Raw genomic sequence first — 25832 nt, 5'->3', positions numbered from 1 at the left:
CCACGTTTGCCCTCATCCTCACCAGCACGATAGGCAAAACGTGACATTCCATAATTTTATTAAACATTAGAATGTCTCATGGGGCACCTGGGTGGCTCAGTCGGTTGAGCATCTGACTTCGGCTTGGGTCATGATCTCGCGGCTTGTGGGTTCGAGCCCCGTGTCGGGCTCTGTGCTGACAGCTCAGATTCTGTGTCTCCCTCTCTCTCTGCCCCTCCCCGGCTCACGCTCTGTCTCTCTGTCTCTCGAAAGTAAGTAAACATTAAAAAAAAAAAAATTGAATTTCACATCAGTTCACGTCACAAAATATGATTCTACTTTTGATTTTTTTTCCAATCATATAAAGATGTAAAGACGATTCTTATCTTGCCAGCCCGGCAAAATCAGATGGAAGGCTGAATGTGCCTGGGAGGCCACAGTTTGTGACTCCTGCTCTAAAGCAGACATGATGATGGAAAGCTGTCCGACACGGTTGCCACCAGCTACACTGAGTGCTTGAAATGTGGTTAGTTTGTGGCTTTTTCACTGTATTTAGTTTTAATTAATTAAATTTTTTGTTTAATTTTTTTAATGGCAGTACAATACACACAATATAAAATCTGTATTTCAAACTTATTTTAATGGTGATAAAATATACATAAAATAGACCATTATCATCATTTCTTTAGGGTGCAGTTTGGTGGCACTGAGCACAGTCACACTGTCGTGCAGCTGCCCCTGCCATCTGTCTCCAGAACTTTCCATCTCCCCAGACTGAGACTCTGTCCCCATGAAGCACTGATTCCCTGCCCCTGCCCCACCCCTGGCTCTCACCATCCACTCTCTGTCTCTGCGGACGGGACTGCTCTAGGGACCCCTTGCGAGTGGGGTCACGCAGGATGTGTCTTTCTGTGTCTGGCTTCTGTCACTGTGCACAGTGATCCCAGGGTCCATCCACATGGTGGCAGGATGTCCTTCCCTTTTTTATTTTTATTTTTTATTTGAGAGCGAGTGAGAGAGTGCGCATGAGCCAGAGAAAGGGCCGGAGGGAGAGAGAGAGAATCCTAAACAGGCTCCACGCTCAGTGTGGAACCCGATGCAGGGGACTGAATCCACAACCCAGGGATCATGACCTGAGCTGAAGTCGAGAGTCGGGGGCTCAACCCACTGAGCCACCTGGGTGCCCCAGAATGTCCTTCCTTTTTAAAGCTGAATAACGTTCCAGTGTGTGGGTGCCTCACCCTGTGTTTATCCATTCAGCTGCTGATGGAAACTTTAGATAGCCACGAGGGGCAGATCAACTTTCAAGGAAGGACAGAATTCACATCTTATCAGGAGTAGCTGAGTCCTCACTTGGCCCAGGGCCTGGCCCCATCCCTCCCCCCTTCCGTGGCCATCCCCTCGGCCAGGCCTTCCCACCAGCAGTTATGTCCAGACTCTGCCTCCCTCACTACGCAGCCTCTCTCTCTCTGGTGACCTTTCTTCTCTCTTTGGTCTGTCTTGGCTTCCGGAGAGAGTGCCATCAACCTTGGACCTCTGTGTCCTTGCTTTCTCTCCCATCTGCCCCGCTGCTGTGTTGGCTGTTTTCCCCACCCACGTGCCCTGCCTTCTCCGTGACATCCCTCCCCTCCTTGGCTCCTGCCTTCCTCAGCCTCTAGGTCTCCTGCTTTCCGACCGCCCTTTCTCTCCTCCCACCGGATTCACCAGAACCTCTGGCTGCTGGACATGTGATCCCCCAGTGACTACGCCGTCACGGTGTTGCCATTGCTTTGCGTGCTCGGGCCCCCGTGATGACTAATCATACCAAGGATCTCTGACAGGAGGCACCGCAGTGTTGTGATCATTTTAGTTTATTTGCCGGTGTTTTCCTCTCTCTTCCTTTGGCCCCCACACCAACTCCGAGCTCCCTACAGACCAGTAACCAGCAACACAGGACGGAGAGCCATCTTCCGTAACGTTTGTTGAATGAATGGATGAATGAATGAGGGCAGATCTCACGTTTTAATAGAAAGGACGGTAACAGGACATAAAAAGGTCACTTACCCTAGATACAGGGCTATGTTTTTCTTGCAAGGATGTTTAATCAAGCGTGGTGTCCTCGATGAAAAATACAGATGGTCCTAGAGAGACAGTCACACAAATCTTAAGATCAGTAATAAGCACCCGACGAGAAGCAATTTCCAAATATAAAACATTGAAAGTGTAAAGGCGAAATTGAGGTAGGTGGATAATAGCGATGTAATTTTCCTGTTTTTATATCACACACTGGTTAGTCAGCTGTCATGCGGTGGGGGAGGGGAAGCTGGGTGAAGGGTACCTGAGACATCTCTGTGCTGTATTTGCAACTTGCCGTGAATCTATAATTAGGTCAAGATAAAGTTAAAAGAGATTCACAGGCTAATGATGCATATCTCATTCCTTATGTATGTTACTGCTTACTTACATACATACGATCAGTTATTCGACAGAGAGGTCAGAGGATGGGGAATTATAAAGCTAACAAGGTAGAAAGCAGGCACTTGGAGAGGATTTAGAAATGCAGACATCGCTTCTGAAATAATGCCATGTCAGGAGGAAACGCACTTTAGCTGATGAACTAATTCTTTATGCATCGTAGGGCACAGAGGGTGAAAAAAAAGTGCCCTCTTGCACCGCGTTATTTACGCAAAGTAACAGTCTGCTTCCTGTTACTCCAGAGTTAAAATTAAATGAAACTGGAGAAAAACTCAGGTGATCTGAGTTCTAAACCCATTTCCACCTCCTGGCTTTCTTCGTGTTACTTGATCTCTTTCAACTAGGTTTTTAGTGAAATGGGAAAGATGAATCTCTACTTCAAAGCGCAGTGGTGGGGATTAGATCGTGTTCTGTGCCTGACACAACACTGACACCCAAGAAACACTAGGAAGTGTTAGTTCTGGAAGTGAAAAATGAGACTGAAGTATGGAGCCACATACCCCTTGAATTTGCTGACTAACATGAAACACCTTTCCTGTCCTCACCGTGTGAATACTAGAGGTAAGTGACAAGAGAGACCATCTGTCATTTTTATTCAGCATGACTCCTACCAAGGTACCTCTTGGCTAACTCTAAAGCACCTGTTCCTGATGCTTTAGGGTCACGGGAGCCCCTGGAAAATCTGGTGCAACCGTGGGCCTTTCTCTCCCACAGACAGACCTAGGTATACACAAAAATGGGGACGTAACTCCCAAGAGCTCATAAAGGCGCATTTGCAGACCCCATATTAGGAACTCCTACTCCCAGGTTTTTGGGGTTTTTTTGGCTGTGGCCAGGGGCAGGGAGATGGTGCTGGTGGCTGGAAAATGTTGGTACAGCATCTTGACGTGTGCCAAAAGCACCTGGAAGCTTGATAAACCACAGATTCCTGGGCCCCACCTCCGATTCAGTAGATCCAGGGAATTCTAACAAATTCCCAGGTGATGCTGATGCTGCTGGTCGAGGACCACACTTGGAGAACCAGGGTGACGAAATGGGAGAATTGGATAGAACCCGTCTTTTCAAGTGTGGAGACAAATCCCACCGGTAAAACTTGCTGGAGACCTCTACTTTTCACTTGCTGGTTTTGTGTCTTTAGGTAAGTGTGTCTTTAATTTTGCTGGGTCTGTTTTCACATCTATAAAACAAGGTTGGGGCTCCGGGGTGGCTCAGTCAGTTAAGTCTCCAACTTTGGCTCAGGTCATGAACGTGGTTCATGCGTTCGAGTCCCGCATCGGGCTCTGTGCTGACTGCTCAGAACCTGGAGCCTGCTTTGACTTCTGGGTCTCCCTCCTCTCTGCCCCTCCCTGCTTGCACTGTCTCTCCCTCTCTCCAAAATAAATATTTAAAAACAATCTTAAAAAAAATTATTATTAGAACGTTAAGGAATTACTGCTCATGGACTTTGTTGTAAAGGTCAAGTTAGGCCATGCACCAGAAGCTCACATCTACTATTCCATGGGCAGACAGGGCCCTGCCGAACAGCTTACTCCAGGCAGGGTTTGCCGGAGGGCAGGAACTCGGCTTTAGCATCTGACTAGCTCCGTGGCACCCTGCAAACAGTATTCACTGATCTGATATTTACCAAAATCTAAACATGTTCTGAGTAAGGAGTGAGATAAATACTCCATACCCTCATGGAGCTGATATTCTACTGACAGCAGTAGACAAAACATTTGTCAAAACAGTAACAGAAGTTAGTGGTTGATAGCAAAAACCGGTAGGGGGTGGGGGCGCTGTAAATAAGATGTACTCGGTGCCCCTGGGTAGCTCAGGCAGCTAAGCGGCCAACTTCCGCTCTGGTCATGATCTCACAGTTGAGTTCCAGCCCCATGTTGGGCTCTGTGTTGATAGCTCACAGCCTGGAGCCTGCTTCAGATTCCGTGTCTCCCTCTCTCTCTGCCCCTCCCCTGCTCGTGCTCTGTGTGTGTCTCAAAAATAAATAAACATTAAAAAAAAAAAAAAAAAAAAAAAAAGAGGTGCTATTTAAGTCAGGATCAGAATGAGGAACCAGTCATGGAAGCCAAAGTGTGCCAGGCAGAACGAGTAGCAAACACCGACTCCCCTGTCCCCAAGGCTGGACGGAGTTTGACTTGAGATGACTGGAGCACTGATTCACGGGTGGGCAGGGGCCACATCAGTGGTTCTCAAATTTGCAGGGGACACTTGGCAGTAGCTGGAGACATTTTTGGTTGGTTGTCAAGCCTGGGGAAGGAAGCGCTCGCTACCGGCGGTGGTGGGTGGGGGCCAGGGATGCTGCTCAACATCTTACAATGTACAGGACGGCCCCCAAATGTCAGCAGCGTTGCTGTCGAGGAAAGCCTGGGCCAGATCATGCGGGAAAACGCTGGCCGCGCAAGGAACTTAGGCTTTATCCTGGGTGCCACAGAATCCGGGCAGGGGAAAGACGAGATCAGACTCGTTTACAAATCCCTCCTGCGGCCAGAGCGGGCGAGGGAAAGCAGCGCACGGCCTGGGGCGGTGGCGGCGGACGTGGCCCAAAGGGGTGGGAATCGGGCCCAAGCTTTGATGTGGCAGTGGAGGGACTTGGTGAAGGGCTGGAGTTGGGCAGAAAGAAGGGGCAACACCAAGTTCGATTCCTAGAACTAGAAACTGGGAAGCCTCCGCTCCAGGACAAGCCGGCCCCCTCCCCGACCCTGGGCAACACCCCTCCCCGGGGAGGGCAGCCCCACCGGCACAGCTGCTGAGCTCCGGCCACCAAGCAGAGCCGCAAGGTCGCCGCCGCCACCACCAACATCAACACCAGCATCTCGTATCAAGAACCGCCGGCGCGAAGGCACCTCAACCGCCGCTGGGTGTCGCCTCACGGTTTGGGCAGGCGCCGACTGGAGCCTGCGCCTGCGCACTCGGCCGCCAGCGCAGGCGCACCTCGTCTCCCAGGGAACGCGGAGCCGCCCACCTCAACCGCCCCCCGTGGACGTGAGGGCTCTGGCGCTCACGCTCTCTCCAGTTGGAGCGTGCGTTCGTCGTCCCCTGAACTCAGCACCGGGGCCCCCAGCACACAGTCGCGCGTGAGCAGGCTGGTGTAAGCATGCGCACAGCGTGCCCCGGGAAGCCCGAATCTGCCCACCGGGACGCGCTCCGCAGCCTGAGCGCCTGTCGCCCGTGCGCCAAAACCCAAGTGTATACACGGGGCTGCCTACAAGTTCTTACAGGTGCGCTTGCAGCACTAGTGGCTCCAGGGGCCCTGGAGTGTGCCAACGCCCCCCCCCTCCCCCCAACTTGACCCAAAAGGGCTTTGAGCGCGTCAGCTGGGAGGCCGGGGGAGGGGAGGGAATGTAGCGGGAAGACTGGGCCCCGCCCCACGCTCCTGCAAGCCCCACCCCCGTCGCTTCTGGTTCCACGCCCCCCGCTGGCGCCCAGGCACGCGCCGGGCTTCACGTGCGCACTAGCCGGGCGAGAGGAAGTGACGCAAGTGCCGTGCGTCGCCAGGATGGCCGGGCCATGGCGGCGGGCACAGGCTACGTGCGGCTGTGGGGCGCGGCGCGGTGTTGGGCGCTGCGGCGGCCGCTGCTGGCCGCCGCCGGGGGGCGGGTTCCAACTGCGGCCGGAGCGTGGTTGCCCAGAGGCCGGCGGGCCTGCGACGCCTCGCCTCCCTGGGCGCTGTGGGGCCGAGGCCCTGTGGCCGCGAGCCAGTGGCGGGGACTTTGGGAGGCGAACAGCCGCGGCGGCGGGGGCGCATTCTCCGGCGGCGAGGATGCCCCCGAGGGCGGTGCCGAGGATGGGGCCGCGGGCGCGGGGAGCAGCTCGGGAGGCGGGGAAGGCCCCATCATAACGGCGCTGACGCCCATGACGATTCCGGACGTGTTCCCGCACTTGCCGCTCATCGCCGTCACCCGCAACCCGGTGTTCCCGCGCTTCATCAAGATTATCGAGGTAATGAGCGCCCCCGTCTTGACCTCCATTTCCCCACCTCTGCAAGCAGCGGGTTGGACCGAGGGATCCTTTAGGAGCACCTTCATGCCTCACAACTTTTCCCACGCATGAAGCTTCTTAAAAGTTCGAATTCGTGTCCTTGTCTTCTCATTAGTTTGGTGAGTTGGAGCCAGATTCCTCTCCCTTTCAGATTGAGTTTAGGATTGCCCAGTTAGAGTCCCACCGAGTCGTAGAAATCCGATGCTGGGAAAGACCGGAACTGTTCTGCGCGTTTGGGTAAATGTTTTGTAACACTCTCAGCTGGGGGGCGGTGGTTGCCACCTAGCTAGGAGCCTCTTTGGGATCAGGATTCATTCCTTTCCTAAACATTTCTTGACCGCTTACATGCCAGGTGAGGTTTTTAGGGATACAGCAGTGAATCAGACTGATAAAAATTCCTGCCTTTGGAGGTTATCCCACTAGAATGTGGGATACAAAAGGCAATAAATCAGGTTAGTAAATAAATTGTATGTCGGAAGGTAATACATATTATAGGGATAACAGAGTCAGGAATAGAGCACAGGAGATTTAGGGGGAAGGATGCTCTCAGAGGAGCGCGGCCTTGGTTTATTCGTTTAGTAGAGAGTTCTTCAGCTCCTGCCGCGTAGCCGGCACTGAGGATACAGTAACAAACAAGTCAAATACAGTCCCCGTACCTAAGGAACTTGTGTTCTGATGGAAGAGACAGCAAGCAAGATCATTTCAGACTAAGAGCCATGAGGGGTGGGGAGGCTGGACCTGGGTGATGTAATCGAAAGCAACACGAGTGCAAGGAGCTTGAGGTTTTAGAATACAAAGGTCCCGAATGCCTTCTTCTCTTTTTTTTCTTTTAATGACGTGGAGATTAGAGTCTGTGGTGGAAAATGGTTATCTGTTAACTGTCCGAGCAAGGTCATGTAATGAGTCAGCCTCTGCGTTCATCTCCAACCTTTCCCTACACTCTAGTCTCTGCTAAACAAATCTCAGGACCGAAGGAGCCCCTGCCAGCTCCTCTGAGGTGTCTGAGCAGCTATTCCGAGGGCCTTCTTTGGTTTCGAGTAGTGGTTACTTGCAGACCCCAGAGCCTGTGGATTCATATCCTGGCTCCACCACCCATAGCTCCTTCACCTTCAGAAAGCTGTTCCTCTGGGCCTCCATTTTCTCATCTGCAAAATGGGCATCATAATTGTACCTCAATTCTCAGAGCTCATGGGGGAGGGGAGTTCACCTTTGTCAGGGGTATAGCCTTCTATCTCAGTCAGAAGCTGGTGCTACTGTTTCCTGTATGGTATGCTTCTGACCTCTCAGAAGTTTGCCCTGGGGGCCTTTCTCCTGTCCTCAACCCCAGCCGACCTCTGGGGCCAGGAGTGTTCACCAGGTAGGGTCCCCTCGGCCCTGCAAAGTGGCAAATGCCTCTTGTCCCCAGAGGTAGGATTCTTCCAAGAGATTCTGTTTGCCCCGCCCCGGAGTTAGCCAGGAGGGTTAAATGAATTGCTGTGGAAAGCCTGAGGCTGGCACAGGGTATGCCCTGTATTTCTGTCGTTGTTACCTGGTCAGTGATGGGACAGGGGCTGAAAGGCAGCAGCTTTTAGCAGAGGACAAACTGGAGAAACTTGCATGGGACCGAGTTGGCAAAGCTCCATCTACTCGTGTATTTGCGGTTGACCCTGTCTGTGGCTAATTTGCCCCAGTCGTGTGTCCCCTCGGTATAGATCGGTGGCTCTTAAGTGTCGGTGGGCCATGTACCCCTCCTGGCTGTCCTGGACCTTTTCCCTGGGAAAGGTGCATCTGTGAGGTGAGGAATTCCTGAACCGTAAGAGTCCCTGTTAAGGGATGAGTTAAAGCACTGTTCCCAGAGTGTGGTGCCTAGACCGGCCACATGAGCATCACCTGAGAGCTTGTTTGAAGTGCAGATTGTCAGGCCTACTCCAGGCCTCCTCAAGAAACTTCAGGGCTGGGGCTCAGCCGTCTGTCTGAACAAGTCCTCCAGGGAATTCCAGTGCAGGCTGAAGTTTGAGGGCCCTTAAGTGTCATTATAATCTGGTGTGGGGTTTAACGTCTGCTGGATGGAAATCAGTTGAGCCTTACAGATGTCTGTGCTCCTGCCCCATCAGATGTTTCCTAGAAGACGTTAGCCCTCTCCCTGCCGTTGAAATGACATCAAGATAATGTCTTGTCATCCTAGAGCTTTCAGTCGTTGATGAAGAGGGTACAGATGGGATTGGGAAATCCTTTCAGTGGAAGTTGGAGGAAGTTACCAGCCTGTGGGATGGGCCACGCTTGGATTCTGCGCGTTCAGTGTTGATTTTCTGTCATTGATAAAATCATAATAGTCTAGACATTTTACCCCTGAAACAACTCTTGAGATAGAATGTTAAATCACTTTCTTGGTTCTTGCCACTGGTCGGTCTACTTTGACTTTTCTTTAGAAAGCAGCGGAAACCACTGAGGAATGCAGCCCTGCCAATCTGTCCCACGCCTTTGTGTGTTTGGTTTTTAGCGTATCCCCGAGAATGATAGAGAAAACGCTAGAGCTGCTGTCCAAATGTCAGCTAGGAAACCTGCATTTCACTTTGGGGTCATTGTCATGCTAGGTTAAAAATAAGAAGTTGGTTGAGCTGCTAAGAAGGAAGGTCCGTCTTGCCCAGCCGTATGCCGGCGTCTTTCTAAAGAGAGATGACAAGTAAGTGTAACTTTTCCTTCACTCCTTCGTTGAAGTTGCCCTGGAGTGTAGCTCACCACAAATCCCGCTCCCTAGAGTAGCCGGACCTCTGACCTTTGAGCTGCCGAGCATAAGGCTGAGAGCCAAGCATACTTTGTAGTCTAGGCTGAAGACTTGGCCTCGTGCATTGTCAAGATGCGAGGTGGGGAGGGGGAGTGGATTTTAACCTCCAGGACCCTAAGTGTTAAAGACACCCGTGAGGCCGCTTCAGCACAGGGCTAGGTGGGCAGATACCTTGACTCTCGGTGGCAGTCCGCTCCACTTCTGAGTTCGAAGGTACATTCGAAGGCTCGGTAGTGGGAGGTGTGGAATGGAATCCGTTCTGTCCGGGCCTGCCCTTCCAGCCGACCTGGCCAGGAGCTGCTCACCTGTGTTCGTCGGCAGCCGCCAGGGGCCGCCCTCGGTGAGCAGGCGCCCTGCTGGGCCCTGAGCACCTGTGGGAGCGAGGCGGTTGCTCTCCATTTTCAGTTGAGGCTGGTAGGGGTGCCTCTCTTCTCTTCCTCCTCCCTCTCGGTCCGAGGCAGCCTGCTGAGAATCAGAGGGCCCGTGCCGACGCTCCTTTGTGTCCCTGTCCCTTAGCAACGAGTCGGACGTGGTCGAGAGCCTGGATGAAGTCTACCACACGGGGACGTTTGTCCAGATCCACGAGATGCAGGACCTCGGGGACAAGCTGCGCATGATCGTCATGGGACACAGAAGGTGCGGGGCCCCGAGTGCGTGCGATGGGGCAGGAAGAGAGGCCCCGAGTGCCCCCAGGTGCCAGCACGGACCACCCTTCTTGCTCAGCCCTGTTGCCTTGCCACGGCAGGGACTGGGCCAAAGCTGGAGGTGGCCGAGATGGATCACTTCTGGATCCCTCCCTCCTCGGAGTCCCCTTGTTGGAGTGGCAGCGTGGGTGATCGGTGACAACCTGTATCTTTCATGCACGTTATTCACAAAAGCATCCCGGGTGCAGACAGCAAGTTGTCTGGGTGCGTCTGGGTGTTAGATGTTCCCAGTTGGGGCTCCTTCTCCTCCGGTGCCCTGACTGCGTCAGCCAGCAGGTCCTGCTGGATATCCAGCCTAGCACTGTCGTATTTCACTCGAGCAGACACCTTCCCTTCTCGGGCGGTGTGGTTTCCACCTCCACTCTGCTGAAGGGCCGCTCACAGCGGTGAGCCCAGCTTAAATCCTTGTTCGGCTACAGCTGATTGTGAAAAATGTGCCGGCTCGGCTGGGTGGACGCTGTCCAGTTTTCACGTGTGTGCCAAGGAGCATCGGTCCTCAAGGTGCTCGTCAGGAGCGTCACGGTCACATCCACGTGGGAAACACTTCTGAGTCCTGTGCCATTATGTAGTAAATGTTGCAAATAGCCCCTCATGGAAGGTGCTCGGCCTTTGTTGAAGCGAGAGTTCCCGGTTCTTTTCTTTCCCAGAGCCTTGTCTGGGGTCAGCAAGGCAGCACCCCAGAACACACTCGGGGAAGCGGGGTGCTCCACGCACTGATTCTGTGAAAGGTCCCACTGGCATTCCCACCGCACGGAGCCCCACACCCGTTTTCATCTGCTCATGTTAGAGGCTGTTTTCGGGAAAGTGGCTGCCGCTGTCTCCTGGGGAGATTCGTGGGGGGAGGGGAGGGGAATGCAACCAAAATGAATAAAAACTGGGGTGGCTGCTGAGTGCCGTCCTCACCTACGAGGCGCCTTATGGAGTGGGTCCCGCGGGCTCCAGAGGCAGCTCTGTGCAACTTGCTGATGTCAGCCGGGGGTGGGGTCCGCGCCCGCCAGCTCCCAGGCCCGCCCTCTGGGGAAGGTGGCGTGTGTGACAGGAGAGGGCCCAGAGGTGGAAGGGCACGTTTGCATTCAATGTGTCACTCGACCCCTGGGGCCTGGTATCTGCTGGGCACCTGGGTGTGGGCAGAAAGAGGCCAGCACCCCCTTCTCCCCAGCAGGGAGGGCATGAGCATCCAAACAGGTCACGGCCTGAGTTCTGATGGTGGTGGGTGCTTTCGGGGGGAAGCGAAGACGGACGGGGTGACGGTAGGCAGGCACAGATGGGGGACAGACCACACGTGGAGTGGTCAGGGAGGGCTTCGGCGGAGGTGCCCTCGAATCGAGGCCCGAACCGCACGAAGGAACACCGTACGGTGAGCTTGGGGCCGAGGGAGGGCAGGCGGAGTCCCGGAGGTCCTGCTTGGTTGAGCTGACGGCTTGAGGTGGGCCCCAGAGCCGGTCACCGCTGGCTCACCCGTCACCTGTTCGTGGAGGACAGCAGGGTGTTGGCGTGCGCACGGATTGGGCGGGTCAGCTGGAGGCCCGCGGTGTCGGGGGTGGGGGGGCGCCGTGCCGGTCTCGGGGTTCTGAGACACCGGCTTGGTCCCCGGCTTGGCCCTGTACCCACCCCGGCAGCTTCACCCCGGCCTCGTTTCTGTCTGCAGGATTCACATCAGCAGACAGCTGGAGGTGGAGCCGGAGGAGGCCGAGGCCGAGGCCGAAAACAAGCAGAAGCCCCGCAGGAAGCCGAAACGCAGCAAGAAGGAGGCGGAGGAGGGCCTGAGCTCCGGGCTCCCGACGGAGGTGATGGTGGAGCCCGCCTCGGCTCCCCCCGGCGAGGTGCTCATGGTGGAGGTGGAGAATGTCGTCCACGAGGACTTCCAGGTCACGGAAGAAGTGAAGGTACGGCGGGCAGCTGCCCAGGGAGCTCCCCTGAGCGGGGTGGGTGTTCGTCGACGCTCCAGCCTGTCGCGGCCGTCGGGTTCTTGCGGGATGCAAAATGTACTCCCCCGCAGAAGTGCTAGGAGGGACTGGCATCCAGAAGGCAAAGGAGATGCGCTGGGGCCCTTAGCTGCTCATGAAGGCGGCAGGATTTGAACCTGGGGCCGGCCCCAGCCGTGTCTGCTGTGCGGGAGCCCTCAGCCTTGCTTTCCGTACTGGCTCCTTCCCCTGAAGCCCGGGGTGCTGGGGAGGGAAGCGGGGCCCACCCGCCATTCCCCGTGGCTTCGAGACGGGAGAGCCGCAGCCTTCTGGCCACCTTGACCCCCGGCACAGGCCTGCCAGCAGCGAGCCAGCTGTCAGGGTGGCAGAACGTGTCCTTCCACCTGTTCTTCTGGCGCGTTAGAGGCAGGGTGACCCCCGCCAGTGGGTGGGGACGAACAAGAAAAGCTTACATGCGCGTGGTCTCCCCGAGAACACGCCGTGCGCAGCCGACGGCCTCGGTCTCAGCCTGCAGCGCGGTGTTGAACAGAGTTCTGGGGGGACCTCTGGCCTTGGTGGGAAGGGGTCCCGCAGTCTGTTGGTGACGCCTGCCCCCGGTACCGGGAGGGGCTGCATTTGCTGTTGTCACACCCACGAGCCACACGGGGGCCCTCGGAGCAGTGTTGTCCCGTCCTGGAGAGCTCCCCGTGGTGGTGCAAATGTTCTCTGGCTCCACGCCGTTGGCCCCGTGGTTGGAAGGAAACGTCCAGTCCCGTGTGGCGCTAGTTTACTTGAGTGCGAGTAGCTGCCACCGCTTGCTAGACTGACAGCACAGCTCCGAGTTTCCTACAAGGGTCGTGTGGTGGGGAGAGAGACGGGGCCAAAGTCAAAGATGCTGCGGGGGACAGATCAGGGAGACTTGACGGGGCTGCAGGCACCGTGGGCCTCTAGCTGCCTTCTGCAGGTCCTTTCTGGAAGGTCAGCTTGCTAGGGGCCACGTGCTTGTGGTGAAGGGACGCGGCCGCTCTCCGTGCCCACCGGTGCCTTCGCTGGGGTGTGGCGTGCTGGGAACCGTGCCTTCTGGAAATCATGAGGTTCTGGGCGTTATACCTTAGACTGTCCCATCGTGTCCACTGCAGGGGGGATCCTCTGCCTCGGGGAGCCTGGGGCGAGGTGCTGGGAGGGGGCAGGTGTTGGTTTTCGTTTCTCCTGCCCGGGTCCTGAGTCCCTGGGACTTGGATTCAGGCCGTGCGCCTGGGCACCTGAGGCCATCCTTGCCCTGGGCCACAGCCCCTGCTGGCCCCAGGACCGACGGCAGCACCCCCCCCCCCTCCCCCCCGTTTGCCAGGCCCTGACCGCCGAGATTGTGAAGACCATCCGGGACATCATTGCCTTGAACCCGCTCTACAGGTTGGTCTCCGGCCCCCCTCTGCCGTCTGAGTGTACGGCCGACCGTCCCCCATCCCTGGGGCCGGGCTGGGGTCGCCTGCCTCTTTGTGCCGCTGGGTTGGCGGGAAGCTTTCTCAGAGCGTCGTCCTGACAGAGAACCTTGCTGGCGCGGGGGTTGGTGGCCCAGGGCCCGGCCCTGCGTGAGGAGATCCTGCTTCCCCTGCGGCAAGGGGGCCCTGGCGGGGGGAGTGGGGTGGCCTACCCAGTCCGGGGCCTTTGCCTCCTTCTTGCTGACGAGGGCTTGGATTTGGTCAGAAGCCTTTTCGTCCTCAGCTGCAGCTGGAGAGAATCTCATGGCGGGGCGGGGGGGGGGGGGGGAGGGGTGCACCACACGGCTGCTGGAGGGGCTCGTGTCTGGGCACGGGGACGTTAGTCTCTCGGCTCTGGGACGGGTGGCCTCGCTCGCCCTGCCACCCGGCTCTCGGCATCCCGGGGCCTTGCCCCGTGCTGCCGGGGAGAGGGCGTGCGGGCCACCGGCTGCAGCGGTCCCCGCGGGGCCTCTGTCCCCTCCAGAGAGTCTGTGCTGCAGATGATGCAGGCGGGCCAGAGGGTGGTGGACAACCCCATCTACCTGAGCGACATGGGAGCCGCGCTGACCGGAGCCGAGTCGCACGAGCTGCAGGACGTCCTGGAGGAGACCAACGTGAGTGCGCCCTGGTCCCCCGGGCCCGGCTGCTTGTCCGCGGCTCCGCTCTCCGATTTCACGTCCCCTCTGCACGGGTCCCTGTTCTCTCGTGGCTGCTTGGCGGCCCTGCGGGCGGTGCCTTGTGTTCACCGGGTGGCATGCTCGGCTCGCCGCCAGCCTTTGGCCGCTACGAACGTTCCGGACCACAGCTCGCGGGCCTGCAGGAGTTCCCCTGTAGGAGGTGTTCGCGGAACTGGGCACGTTAGGTCCGAGGGCGCGCGCCTCCGGTGGGTCCGCCCTGTGGGCGCCCCGTCTGCGAGGTGCCTGCCCCCCCACCCTCAGCAGGCCCAGAGGCGGCTTCTGACCGTCGCCCGCGTCTTCCCTTTCTCGGCAGATCCCCAAGCGGCTGTATAAGGCCCTCTCCCTCCTCAAGAAGGAGTTTGAGCTGAGCAAGCTGCAGCAGCGCCTGGGGCGCGAGGTGAGCCCGGGCTGCCGACGCGCCTCTGCGGGTGAGGGCGGCGGCGTGCGGGGCGGCCGCCGGTTCGGGAGGCTCTGCGCGCCAAACCCTGAGGCCGGTTCTGGCAGCTGAGCCCGGAGCCTGTGGTCTCGGGACGTCCCCCGTCGGGACAGAGCCCCGCGGAGATGCTGGGAATGGGGAACCGGCCCGGGAGAGGTTGAAAATCGGTTTCCCCACGACTCTGCGTTTTGCGGCTCACCTTCCCGATTGCGGACGAATCTGTGGGCTGCCTGGATTTTCAGTTGCTCGCCATTCACAGTTGAGTGACTTTTTTCACTCAGTTTTATTTGAGGAAAACCTTCCACGTCACATCTGTAACTAGGAAATTTTTTAACCCTTAGTTATCAGCACGAGGTAATTCTTTTTTACGTATACGCCTATTTAAGTAGTCTCTACCCCCCAGGGTGGGTCTTGAACTCATGACCCTGAGATCAAGAGTTGCATGCTCTTCTGACTAAGCGCACCAGGCACCCCACGAGGCAGTTGGGTGTGTTTTTTTTTTTTTAATGTTTTTTGCTTATTTTCGAGAGAGAGAATGAGCACGAGTACGGAAGGGTCAGAGAGAGAGAGACACGGAATCGGTGGCAGGCTCCAGGCTCTGAGCTGTCAGCACAGAGCCCGACGTGGGGCTTGAATCCATGAACTGCAAGATCATGACCTGAGCCGAAGTTGGCTGCTTCACTGACGGCGCCCCCCCGGGCGCCGCCCCTGCCCCCCACGAGGCAGTTCTGAACGCACCCCCAACGGGACGCAGGGGTGGGGGCTGTAGGCGGCACTGGGGCCCGGCCCGGCCTCCGAGCCCTCGCCTGCTGCCCTGTCCGTCCAGAGGAGCTCCGTGCCCGTGGGAGGCGCGCTGGGGTCACGGTCGGGATCAAAGAGCAAATCGCTTGCTCATCCGGCACCGAGAGTTTATTTTGGGGCCGCACTCAGGGAGACTAGGTTCAGGGTGGGGGAGATGGAGGCGGCCTCGGGGACTCTCCTCCTCCCGTGTCTCGAGGAAGCAGCGGCCCCGCCCCGGCCCATGTGGGTCTGCAGACCTGCCCGTGTTCCCTGCCGTGCGCTGTGACCGTAGCCTCTGGGCCCTATAGGTGGAAGAGAAAATCAAGCAGACGCACCGCAAATATCTCCTGCAAGAGCAGCTGAAGATCATCAAGAAGGAGCTGGGCCTGGAGAAGGAGGACAAGGACGCCATCGAGGAGAAGTTCCGCGAACGGCTGAAGGAGCTCGTGGTCCCCAAGCACGTCATGGACGTGGTGGACGAGGAGCTTAGCAAGCTGGGCCTGCTGGACAACCACTCCTCCGAGTTCAAGTGAGCACCCTGGGGGCTGTGCTCCACGTGCCCTCCGCCCTCAGGGGCGGCCCCTTCTCGCTCCTCCGCCCAGACCCAGAGGCTGGGAGGTCGGGTCCCTTGGGCGCACTCTGGCTACGGTGGGCGCCCGAGGAGCGCTTGACGTATGACGGCCCTGTCTTGGTGCCCCTGGGCGGAACAGACTTCTTTGTCACTCCGTCTCCCGGCTGGAGAATTTGAGGTTCAGAGAAGTCAGCGAGCGGGGCCTCTGAGCTGGTAGACGGGGACGGGAATTTGAACCCTGGGGTGTCGGCCCAAAGCGGTGCTTGCTTGCGGCCCCTCTTTGGCATTTCTCCGAGGGCCTGGAGGTCCGCGCGTCTTCCTCGGGGCTCGGCCTTGTCCGGTGGGCACACGGCTCCCAGCCTGGGGGTCTCTCATCGCCGCGCTGACCTGCCACCGGCCGGGCCCGTTTCCCGCTTGCTCTGGGTGAGGCTGTCTCGCGTTTACCACTGCCGCCTCCGCGGTACAGGCTTCTGACCAGTCCCCGTGCGCGCCCCGTCTGGCTCGGGAAACTGGCCAAGCGCTTGTCCTGGGAACTGTGCCGGGGCCCACAGTGTGGCCTCTGCCCGGACGGCCTTCCCAGGCGGTCGGCGGCCCTTGTGGCTGAGGTGCTCGGCGTGGTCCGCGCAGCGGGTTCCGCGGGCGCTGGCGACGTGGCTTTGCCACGCTCACCGGCCCCGGTCTGGCCCGTGGCAGCGTCACTCGGAACTACCTGGACTGGCTGACGTCCATCCCGTGGGGCAAGCACAGCGACGAGAATCTGGACTTGGCCCGGGCCCAGGCGGTGCTGGAGGAGGACCACTACGGGATGGAAGACGTCAAGAAGCGCATCCTCGTGAGGCCCCCCGCACCCCCCCCCCCCCGCTTCCCAGGCCACCCCCCCCCGCCCCCATCCTGGTCACCCCCCCCCCCCCCCCCCGCTTCCCAGGCCCCCCCCCCCGCCCCCCATCCCGGTGATGCCCCTCTGCACCCACCCCTTGCTTCCCAGGCCGGCCCCCCTGTCCCCCTGCCCCCATCCCGGTGATGCCCCCCACACCACCCTGCTTCCCAGGCCGCCCCCCCCACCCCCATCCCGGTGAGGAAGGAGAGGTGGAGGGCTCCAGCTAGAGGCGGCAAGGGCAGTCTGGGCCAGGCTCCCTGCTCCAGGGGCCTCCGGTTTCTGAGGGGGACAAGAGTGCCTGAGATGACAGACGGACCTGGCCCCAGGGCCAGTAGGCTGTGGCTGGGGCAGAGAGAGGATCGGGACGGTCCAGGATGTGGGAGGAAGGGGACACACTAGCCGGGCCTGGTGCCGTGTCCCCCACGGTCGGTCCCTGCCCTCCCCGGGCCATGTGACCCTTCAGTCGGCTCGGCCCCTCTGGGATACGCCTTGTCCCTTCCGCGGCCCCCGGAACCCTGCAAGGCGGCGTGACGGTGCTGAGGCCCACGTCAGGCGGGGCCCCTTGCTCTGCAGAGAGGGCGGCGAGCCTCACGGGAGCCCACCTCTGCCCGCAGGAGTTCATCGCCGTCAGCCAGCTCCGAGGCTCCACCCAGGGCAAGATCCTCTGCTTCTACGGTCCGCCCGGCGTGGGCAAGACCAGCATCGCCCGCTCCATCGCCCGTGCCCTGAACCGCGAGTACTTCCGCTTCAGCGTGGGCGGCATGACCGACGTGGCCGAGATCAAAGGGCACAGGTAGGCCCGGCCTCCTGTCGGGCTTCGTTCCCCCGCCCCGGCTCTCTTCCCGTGTGTTAGAGGGGGCGTCAGCGGTGAGCGGGGCCCTGTGCTTGCGCTGCGGTAACGTGACCGAGTGCAGCCGCTCGAACGTGGGCCCAAAGCCTTCGCCTTCAGCACCGGGAGGGCGGACCACCCCCAGCGTTTGTTCGCCAGGTCGTGGACAGATATCCCGGTGGATCCAGCTCCCGTCCGCCCACTCAGTGCCCCCAGTGCTGCGGCCAGAGTTCCGGGGCCGCGTGCTCAGCCCCAGGACCAGGGACTGTGGGCCAGGGCGAGGGGCGAGGTGGTCTCCCCAGCGAGGACGGGGCGGCACGCCGGTGAGGTCTCGGCACGGCTCTTGGTTCTTTGCTCCCTCATCCTGGGTCCGGGGTGTCAGAACTGCCCGGCCGTGTGCATGGCACCTTCCGTCAGGGCGGTCAGGATGTCGTGTTCTCCCGGGGCCTCCCGCCACGCCAGCCCCTGCTGAGGGTGGTTCTCGGAGCAGTTTCTTTAGGGAGACACAGGCGTAACAGGTGTACGAGTATCTCGGGAGCTCCAGGAGTTCAGAGAAGGCATCCAGAGTCTGGCAGGGCCTTGGGGGACGGGAGTGGATGAGGCCTTCACGGTGCTGGGCGAGGAGTCAGTGGGAGCCTGTGGTGCAAGGGCGCCCGGGAGACGTGGGGCCTTTGGGCCTGCCCCAAAGGCAGAGGGGCGGCTGTGCCGGCTCTTGGCTCGGGACTGGAGTCTGAGCTGGGTTGGGGAGGCAGAGGCAGGCCCTGGTGGCCCCTTGGCCCCTGGTTCAGAAGGCCCAAGAGTGTGGACAAGGACCACTCACCCAGGCCGGGAAGGGGCCTTGGCTGAGGTTTCAAACAAGTATAGGTCTGTGACAAGTGGGGGTGAGTCACTGGGGGAAAGGGGCCCAGGAGGGCAGGCAGGTGTTCTCTATTGGTGTCCGTCTGGGATCCCCAAACAAGGATGAGGAAGGAAACTTCTGCTGCTGTCCTTTAGTAACAGCTGCAGCATTTTCTCTGTCCACAGCAGCAACATTTTCTCTGTCCACAGCAGCAACATTTTCTCTGTCCACAGCTCTCCAGGGCTCCCTCGTCTCTCGGGGTAAAAGCCCAGATCCACACTGAGGCCTGGAAGGCCTAGCACACCCTGCCCTGTTTGTTCCCTTCTCTCTCTCCCCCTCACTCACTCTACTCTGGAAGCCATGTGGGCTTCCAGCACTCTGGGCCTGGTCCCGCCCCTGCCCCAGGACCTTTGCACAGGCTGTTTTCTTACCCAGAAAACTTCCTTCGAATACCCACACAGTTTGTCTCTTCACTTATTTTGCTCTGGGCGTCTCCCCGAAGCGTCCTTTATCCCCGTCTTAGAGTAGTGTGCCTCTGAGATGGCATTGCAGGACCCCCATCCTTTTGTTGTCTTTGTAGTGTGAAAAAGTTTCCCTACCTCGTGATTTCCTCCTCTACCTGGCCGACCATCTGTCTGCCCTGCTGGGCCTTAACCTCACAGACACAGGGCTCGTGTCTGCTTTATGCTCTGTGATGCCAGACACCTGCAGCTGAGCCGGGACAGTAGAGCAAGTAGATGGTCAAGAAACACCCAGCAGGCGCCAGCTGGGGCCGAGCCCCGGGCGCCGTGGCCCCGAGGGCTGGGAGGCCATGCTGTGCCTGCCATTGGGGAGGACCTGGGAGGCGGGTCGTTTGCTGCCGGCACCTGGCTGCTCTTGACCTTCCCTGCTCTGTGAGGTGGGCACCGTGGGCTGGGTTTCACCATCTGGATAGGAGGTGCTGGCTGGGGGGATGGCCCTGAGAGGGACCCGGTTTCAAGTCTGTGTCTGTGCCTCGAGTCGGGGGCGGGGGGGGGGTGGGGGGGGTGGGCGGGGCGGCCTTCCCATTGCTGGGGCGAACAGGTGGTTGGGGTGACCGTGCTCTGCCTCCGCTGCGGCCCCTGGAGGGCACCTGGCTCGCCGAGGTCCTGTCTGTGAGCTGGGCCTGCGGGTGCCGGCGTGACCAGCCCCAGGCAGGTGAGGTGCCATCCGTTCCTGCTGTGCCCTGCCCCCCAGGCGGACGTATGTGGGCGCCATGCCGGGAAAGATCATCCAGTGCCTGAAGAAGACCAAGACGGAGAACCCCTTGATCCTGATAGACGAGGTGCGCACGGACGGAGGGCGGGGCACGGGGCCGGGCTCAGAGCTGACAGGGCAGCGCTGGCCTCCGTTCCCGGTGCCCTTCCCCAGACGCCGTCCCTCGGGCCGTCCTGGGCCAGAGCTCCGGGCAGTGCTGACCAGGTGGGGAGTGTCCCCGATCGAGCCTCGGGGGAACCCTTCTGCTTCCGCTCTGGGCCGGCCCCGTCCCTCCCCCTGGGCGCAGTCCGGTCCCACTGGCGCCCTCCCACCAGCGGCGTCTGGTCAGGAGACACGGGGAGCCGGACGAGGGGCCGAAGCCGTCTGCCGTCCCTTCAGGTGGACAAGATCGGCCGGGGCTACCAGGGGGACCCCTCGTCAGCACTGCTGGAGCTGCTGGACCCTGAGCAGAACGCCAACTTCCTGGATCACTACCTGGACGTGCCCGTGGACTTGTCCAAGGTGTGCGTCCTGCACGGGGCCCGGGCCCGGGGGGGGCGGCAGGGGCCAATCCTCCAGTACCTCCCTGCCGCCTCCCCAGGTGCTGTTCATCTGCACGGCCAATGTCACGGAGACCATTCCAGAGCCGCTGAGGGACCGGATGGAGATGATCAACGTGTCTGGCTACGTGGCCCAGGAGAAGCTTGCCATCGCAGAGGTGAGGCCAGGACCCCCCGCCCAGCCCTGGACCAAAGCGGGCAGCCCCGCTAAGTGCCCGCCACCTAACCAGAGGGGGGCGGACAGCCCACAGTGGCCCTGCTCGGAGAGGGGGTGGCCGGGGTCTGCCCGCCTGTGCAGTGAGGTATCGCCGAGAGCAAGGCGGGGCCTGCTGTGAACCGTGCAACGGCACAGCTCTGACGCCAACGTGGCATTTCCCCGCGCCACCCCATCTTCCGGTGGGGTGTCCGGCAACTCCCGTCAGAATCTGGTCCTGCCTGGGGCTCGGGTCAGACCCCGCAGGGGAAGGGCTCGGTGCCTCGGACTGCCCACTTACATGCCAGTTGCACGTTCCAGGTCTTTCTTCTGGCCAGCTGGCTGTAAATCTGGAGTTCCCACGGCCTGCTCTTTGGGTTTGAGGATTTGCTAGGACAGCTCACAGAACCCCGGAAAGGTTTACTTAGGTACCGGGTTATTGTAAAGGGTACACCCAGGGAACCGCCAAAAAGGATCTATCGAGCCAAGTAGGGGGCAGGGGCTTCTGTGCCCTCCCTGGGAGTGCCGCCCTCCCAGCACCACCCAGTGAGTCTGAATTCACCCGGCTCCCTTGTCTAGAGTATTTACAGAGGCTCTTTTAGGTGCATCAAGTGAATCATTAGTCACTGGTGACGGACTCTACTTGCAGCCCCTCCTCTCTCCCTGGGGGTCAGGGGTGAGGCTGAAAGTCCCATCCCTCTACCCCCATGGTTGGGTCCTCTGGCCCTCAACAGGGGCCACCTCACTGGCACAAGCTCGGGTGTGGCGGAAAGGGGCTTATAGATCCCAACAGCTGTCCTTCTCACCCTGTCACTCAGAAAACGACAAGGTGTGGGAAGCTCTTATATCAGGACCTGGGGTCAAAGACCAAGGACAGATTTCTTCTTTTAAAAATTTTTTAAGGTCTGTTTATTTTGAGAGACACACAAGTGTGAGCAGGGGGAGGAGGGGCGGAGAGAGGGAGAGAGAATCCTAAGCAGGCTCCACACTGGCAGCGCAGAGCCCGACGTGGGGCTTGAACTCCTAAACCGCCAGATCGTGACCTGAGCCGAAACCAGGAGTCGGACGCTTCACCGGCTGAGCCACCCGGGCGCCCCCAGATTTCTCCTCATACCCCACTGTCTCGGGCCCCAGAATAGGAATAAGGGAAAGACAGCCCGTGAGCACAACGTTGGGGAGAACACAGTCTCTGGGGCTTTCAGGGCGCGGGGGACCCATGCACCGTCGGGGGCTGTGTGCTCAGCTCTGTTAGCAAACTCCCCCGTGAGCGTGCTGCTGCCTCGTCCCGCAGCGCATCTGTCCCCGGTGCGGGCTCTGGGCCCCTCGGCTGGCTTCCGTGGCTGCACGCTTGCAGCCGTGGGTGTGGGTGCGGGTGCGAAGCTGCCGTCTTCCTGCCGGCTGGGTCAGGTTCTGTGCGTGCGTAACGCGTTTCCTAGGCCGAGGCGAGCCCAGGATCCGGGGCTCTGTGCGCTTCTTAGACGTTAGCAGTCTTCTGAGGCTGGAGACTGGATTCACACCCTTGGAGGATGTTGAGCAGAGCCGAGAGCCAGGTTTTCTTCCGGACGGGAGTCTTGGTTTCTGGCTGCGTTGTCTTTGTGGAAAGGGGTTGAGCACGTTTCTCCCTGAGTCCATCACAGCCGTCAGGGGCTGACCGTGGTCTCCTCTCCCGTGGGGTAGGAGGTGGGCAAAAGGAGCTCTTGGCTGAGGTGGTTACAGGGGTACTGGGGTGTCCGCCTGGCCAAGGAGGGGCAGGCTGGGGGGCCTGGGCCGGGGCTGCTTTTGAACCTTTAAAAGGACAAGAGGAACACGGACTCCCAGAAGCTTCTGGCCAACCCATGTCAGCAGATGTACTGATGTGTGTGGTTGTGTCCCCGTGTCTCCCCTCCTGTTCCGCCAGTTGGCGCTCAGGACTGTCCCGTGACCGCTGTGTGGCGGGAGTTGGGCTGGGCTGTGGGTGACAGGGAGCCCCTCGATCTCCCCGCTTCTGTCTGTGCTCGGGGTGGCGGCCGCTTGCCCTGACTCCCAGGTCCTCAGTGTGTACGTGGGCTGAGCCCAGGGATCAGGGAGACCTTCCTGGGGGAGTGGCATCTCAGATGACATCTGGAGGAAGGGCAGGGCTGGGATCTGGGCAGAGACCTGGGAGCTTCCGGAGGAGGCGGGCTGGGCAGCTGCGGGGCTCACGTGTGGGGTCCTGGCGCCTGCCGTGCTCTCCGCCCAGACTCCCCGCCTCCCTCCCTCCTAGCCTCGCTGGCTCCTTACCCTCAGGTCTCAGCTTTGAGGTCGCCTCCCAGGGCAGCTGTCCCCCAGCCACCCACTGGGGGCCGAGAGCTCTGTGCGGGCAGGCGCTGGGCCCACCTCCGTGATCTTTAGGCAGCCTGGGGTCTTGGGAAGGCTCAGGGGTAAGCGGGGCCCACAGGAGAGGCCCTGAGGCCCTGGGGGTCTTGACGACAGCGTCTCCCTCCCTGCCAGCGCTACCTGGTGCCTCAGGCCCGCGCCCTGTGTGGCCTGGATGAGAGCAAGGCCAAGCTGTCCCCAGAGGTGCTGACCCTCCTCATCAAGCAGTACTGCCGGGAGAGCGGCGTGCGCAACTTGCAGAAGCAGGTGGAGAAGGTGAGCCGGGCGGGCCGGCAGGGGTTGGGGGGGGGGGAGGGGGCGGGCTCTGCGGCCTGGCCAGGCAGGTGGAGAATCGTGAGGACCGGATGCCAACCCTGAGACACGTCCTGCGTGACCCCACTCACCGGGGTGCCTAGAGGAGTCCCGTCCACAGAGACAGTAGATAGTGGGCTCCAAGGGTGGGGTGAGGCAGGGGGAGGGGAGTCACCGTTTCATGGGGACAGTCTGTCTGGGGAGATGGAAAGTTTGGAGGCGGTTGCACGACCGCGTGAATGCCCTTATGCCACGGAGCTGTAAACTTAAAAATGGCTGAAAGGTTCATTTTCTGTACTTTACCGTGATGTTAAAGATTAAAGACCAGCGGGGTGGGGGCTGCACCCACCCTGCTGCCTTTCCCCGGCCAGGTGTTACGGAAGTCTGCCTACAAGATTGTGAGTGGCGAGGCCGAGCTCGTGGAGGTGACGCCCGAGAACCTGCAGGACTTTGTGGGGAAGCCCGTGTTCACCGTGGAGCGCATGTATGATGTGACGCCCCCCGGCGTGGTCATGGGGCTGGCCTGGACCGCCATGGGTGAGCAGCCCGTGCCAGGAGGTGGCCCGGGACGGTGGGGGGGGGGGGGGTCCTGGAGAACGTCTCACACCGGTTCCTGTGCGGTCAGCTGGCGTCCCCCCAAGATACACTGGCATTGAAGGGAGTCCCAAGGGATCAGGGGCTGATCGAGGAGGAAAAAGATGCGGCCGCCAGGTGGCAGTGTCCTCGCACAAGCTTTATTCGCATGGACGGGAGGCCCCCTCCCCTTGCTTGGGGAGTCCTGGAGATGGGGTCCCGGTGACCTTGCCCGGCCCAACAGGGAGGCTGGGGTGTGCGAGGCAGGCTCTGAACCGTGAATCAGTCTGCTTGTTTGGACCTCAGTTAAGCAGCCGCACCAGCCAAGCGGGCAAGAGGGCGAGCGGGCGTCTGTCGGCCCTTAGGCCGTAGGGCCGGTGCAGGTGCAGGTGCCGCATCGGATGAGCAGGCCCTAGGCCGGGGAGAGCTAGCGAAGGGACAGTGTTAGTGAAGGGGCATCCGCTAGGTGGCCCCACCGGTAGGGTCGGGGGAGCCACGGTCCCTAGAACCCGAGGGTCCCAGAGTTCACAGGCTCTGCGTGCTGGTCTCCCAGGAGGCTCTACGCTGTTTGTGGAGACCTCCCCTCGGCGGCCACGAGACAAGGACGGCAAGGGGGACAAGGACGGGAGCCTGGAGGTGACAGGCCAGCTGGGGGACGTGATGAAGGAGAGTGCTCGCATCGCCTACACCTTCGCCAGGGCCTTCCTGATGCAGCACGACCCGGCCAACGACTACCTGGTGACCTCCCACATCCACCTGCACGTGCCCGAGGTGAGGCTCCACCTCCCGCCTCCAGGGGCAGCCCCGCCGCCTGTGCCCCCGCCGCCTGTGCCCCCGCCGCCGCCTGTGCCCCCCACCTCGTCCCGCCTGCCCACCCCCTGCCCGCACCTCCCCACCAGGGCGCCACCCCCAAGGACGGCCCGAGTGCCGGCTGCACCATCGTCACGGCGCTGCTCTCCCTCGCGACGGACCGGCCAGTTAGACCAAACCTGGCCATGACGGGCGAGGTCTCCCTCAGGGGCAAGATCTTGCCGGTGGGCGGCATCAAGGAGAAGACCATCGCGGTGAGCGTCCGCCCCACCCCGGGCAGGGCTGGCACTCTCAGGGGAGTCTGGATCGGGGGCCCTGCGCTGTGGCATCGCACACACGGAGCGAGTCTCGGGCAGGAAAGGGTGACAGCGCAGTTTACAGACCACGAGGGTGAGGCCTGGGCCCTGCTGACCCGAGTCTCGGCCGCCCCCCTTTGGTGGCACATCCCGGCCCCCAACCCCCCACCCCGCGTTGCATTGCAGGTAGGATCTGCTACCCTCCGGCCTAAGCGCCCAGATGCACAGAAGGCAGGGGACGTGGGCCTCTGGGGGGTGGAGGGGTCTGCTCCTACCAGACCCTCGGTCCGGGGCTTCCTGTGTCGGGACTCCCACTTCTCGGCAGGGACCCCTCCCTTCCCCACCTTGACCCTACCCCCCACCTGCCTACAAGGCAGGGTGTCCACAGATGGGGGCGGACAGCCGTCTCAGGCAGGGGGCTTGCGGAGGCTCTCCGGGCCTTGCCTCGCCTGTGAGCGGAATGTGCACCGTGTCCCTGGGTGGAGCCTGGGACAGATGGGAACCATTGTTCTCCAAGGGCCTCATCGGGCTGAGGGGCCCTCCCAGTGAGCCAGGGCCCAGGAAAGGACGAGGGGGCAGGCCGGGATGTGCACTAAGCCTACAAGTGCTTAAATGCACGTTTCTGTAAGGCTCCCGTGCCGAACCGCTAAAGGTAAAGCACTGGTGACTGTGGATTAATCCAGAATAGTGGGGCTCTGGGAGAGCAGGTTCCTGGAACGGAGGCCAGTGACGTGGTTTGGGCTCTAGTTTCCTGATCTGTGAGCGAGCTCATGCAGTGCAGCCTGGCCGTCTGGGCCGAGCCCCATCCCACTGCCCGCCCTGACCTCCCGGCCGGCCGGCGGTCCCCTCCTTCCCAGGCCAAGCGAGCCGGAGTGACCTGCATCGTCCTGCCAGCCGAGAACAAGAAGGACTTCTATGACCTGGCCGCCTTCATCACCGAGGGCCTGGAGGTCCACTTCGTGGAACACTACCGGGAGATCTTCAACATCGCCTTCCCCGAGGAGCAGGCGGAGGCCGTGGCGGTGGAGCGGTGACCGGGCGCTGCTGGCACTCACGGGCCCCGTCCAGGCCGAAAACGCGCCAGGGCCGGGGACTCTGGGCAGCTGAGTCCCCAGGAGGCTCGGGAGCGGCTGGAGTCCAAGGACCTCAATTATGGCTTAATCACGGAGTCTGACATATATGAACTATTTAATTATGATTAAAACCCTTTCCAGTACCGGCCGGCTGCTCGTGTCTGTGCGCCACGTCACCACCGCGCCCCTTCCCCCAGACC

The 25832-nt window shown here is 60.3% G+C and overlaps 2 protein-coding genes across 3 annotated transcripts in view; one reads left to right on the top strand and one right to left on the bottom strand.

Annotated features, from left to right (window-relative positions):
• Positions 1-5344, bottom strand: part of CATSPERD (cation channel sperm associated auxiliary subunit delta) — a 44559-nt gene extending 39215 nt beyond the window's left edge. For both annotated transcript variants that reach the window (XM_019430783.2, XM_019430784.2), the window contains exons 1-3: positions 5166-5344; positions 2934-2988; positions 2023-2099 (exon numbers count right to left, since the gene is read on the bottom strand). In XM_019430783.2, the coding sequence (XP_019286328.2) occupies positions 2023-2099; positions 2934-2988; positions 5166-5242 (209 nt within the window). In that variant the 5' untranslated portion in view covers positions 5243-5344. The remainder of the gene's footprint in view (positions 1-2022; positions 2100-2933; positions 2989-5165) is intronic.
• A 565-nt stretch (positions 5345-5909) lies between these two features.
• LONP1 (lon peptidase 1, mitochondrial) lies at positions 5910-25775 on the top strand. Its single transcript, XM_053898171.1, has 18 exons — positions 5910-6369; positions 8982-9070; positions 9689-9808; positions 11525-11762; positions 13129-13190; positions 13743-13872; positions 14249-14332; positions 15460-15680; positions 16416-16554; positions 17214-17392; positions 19482-19569; positions 19881-20003; positions 20083-20199; positions 22704-22844; positions 23252-23417; positions 24007-24224; positions 24353-24517; positions 25417-25775. Exons 1-18 carry the CDS (start codon positions 5938-5940, stop codon positions 25591-25593), a joined length of 2889 nt encoding a protein of 962 aa, XP_053754146.1. The 5' UTR covers positions 5910-5937; the 3' UTR covers positions 25594-25775.
• The last annotated feature ends 57 nt before the right edge of the window (positions 25776-25832 follow it).

The sequence above is a fragment of the Panthera pardus genome, unplaced genomic scaffold (assembly GCF_024362965.1).
Source record: "Panthera pardus isolate Hobbes unplaced genomic scaffold, ASM2436296v1 HiC_scaffold_8, whole genome shotgun sequence".
Classification (NCBI taxonomy): Eukaryota; Metazoa; Chordata; class Mammalia; order Carnivora; family Felidae; genus Panthera; species Panthera pardus.
This window is presented reverse-complemented; position numbering and strand designations above follow the sequence as displayed.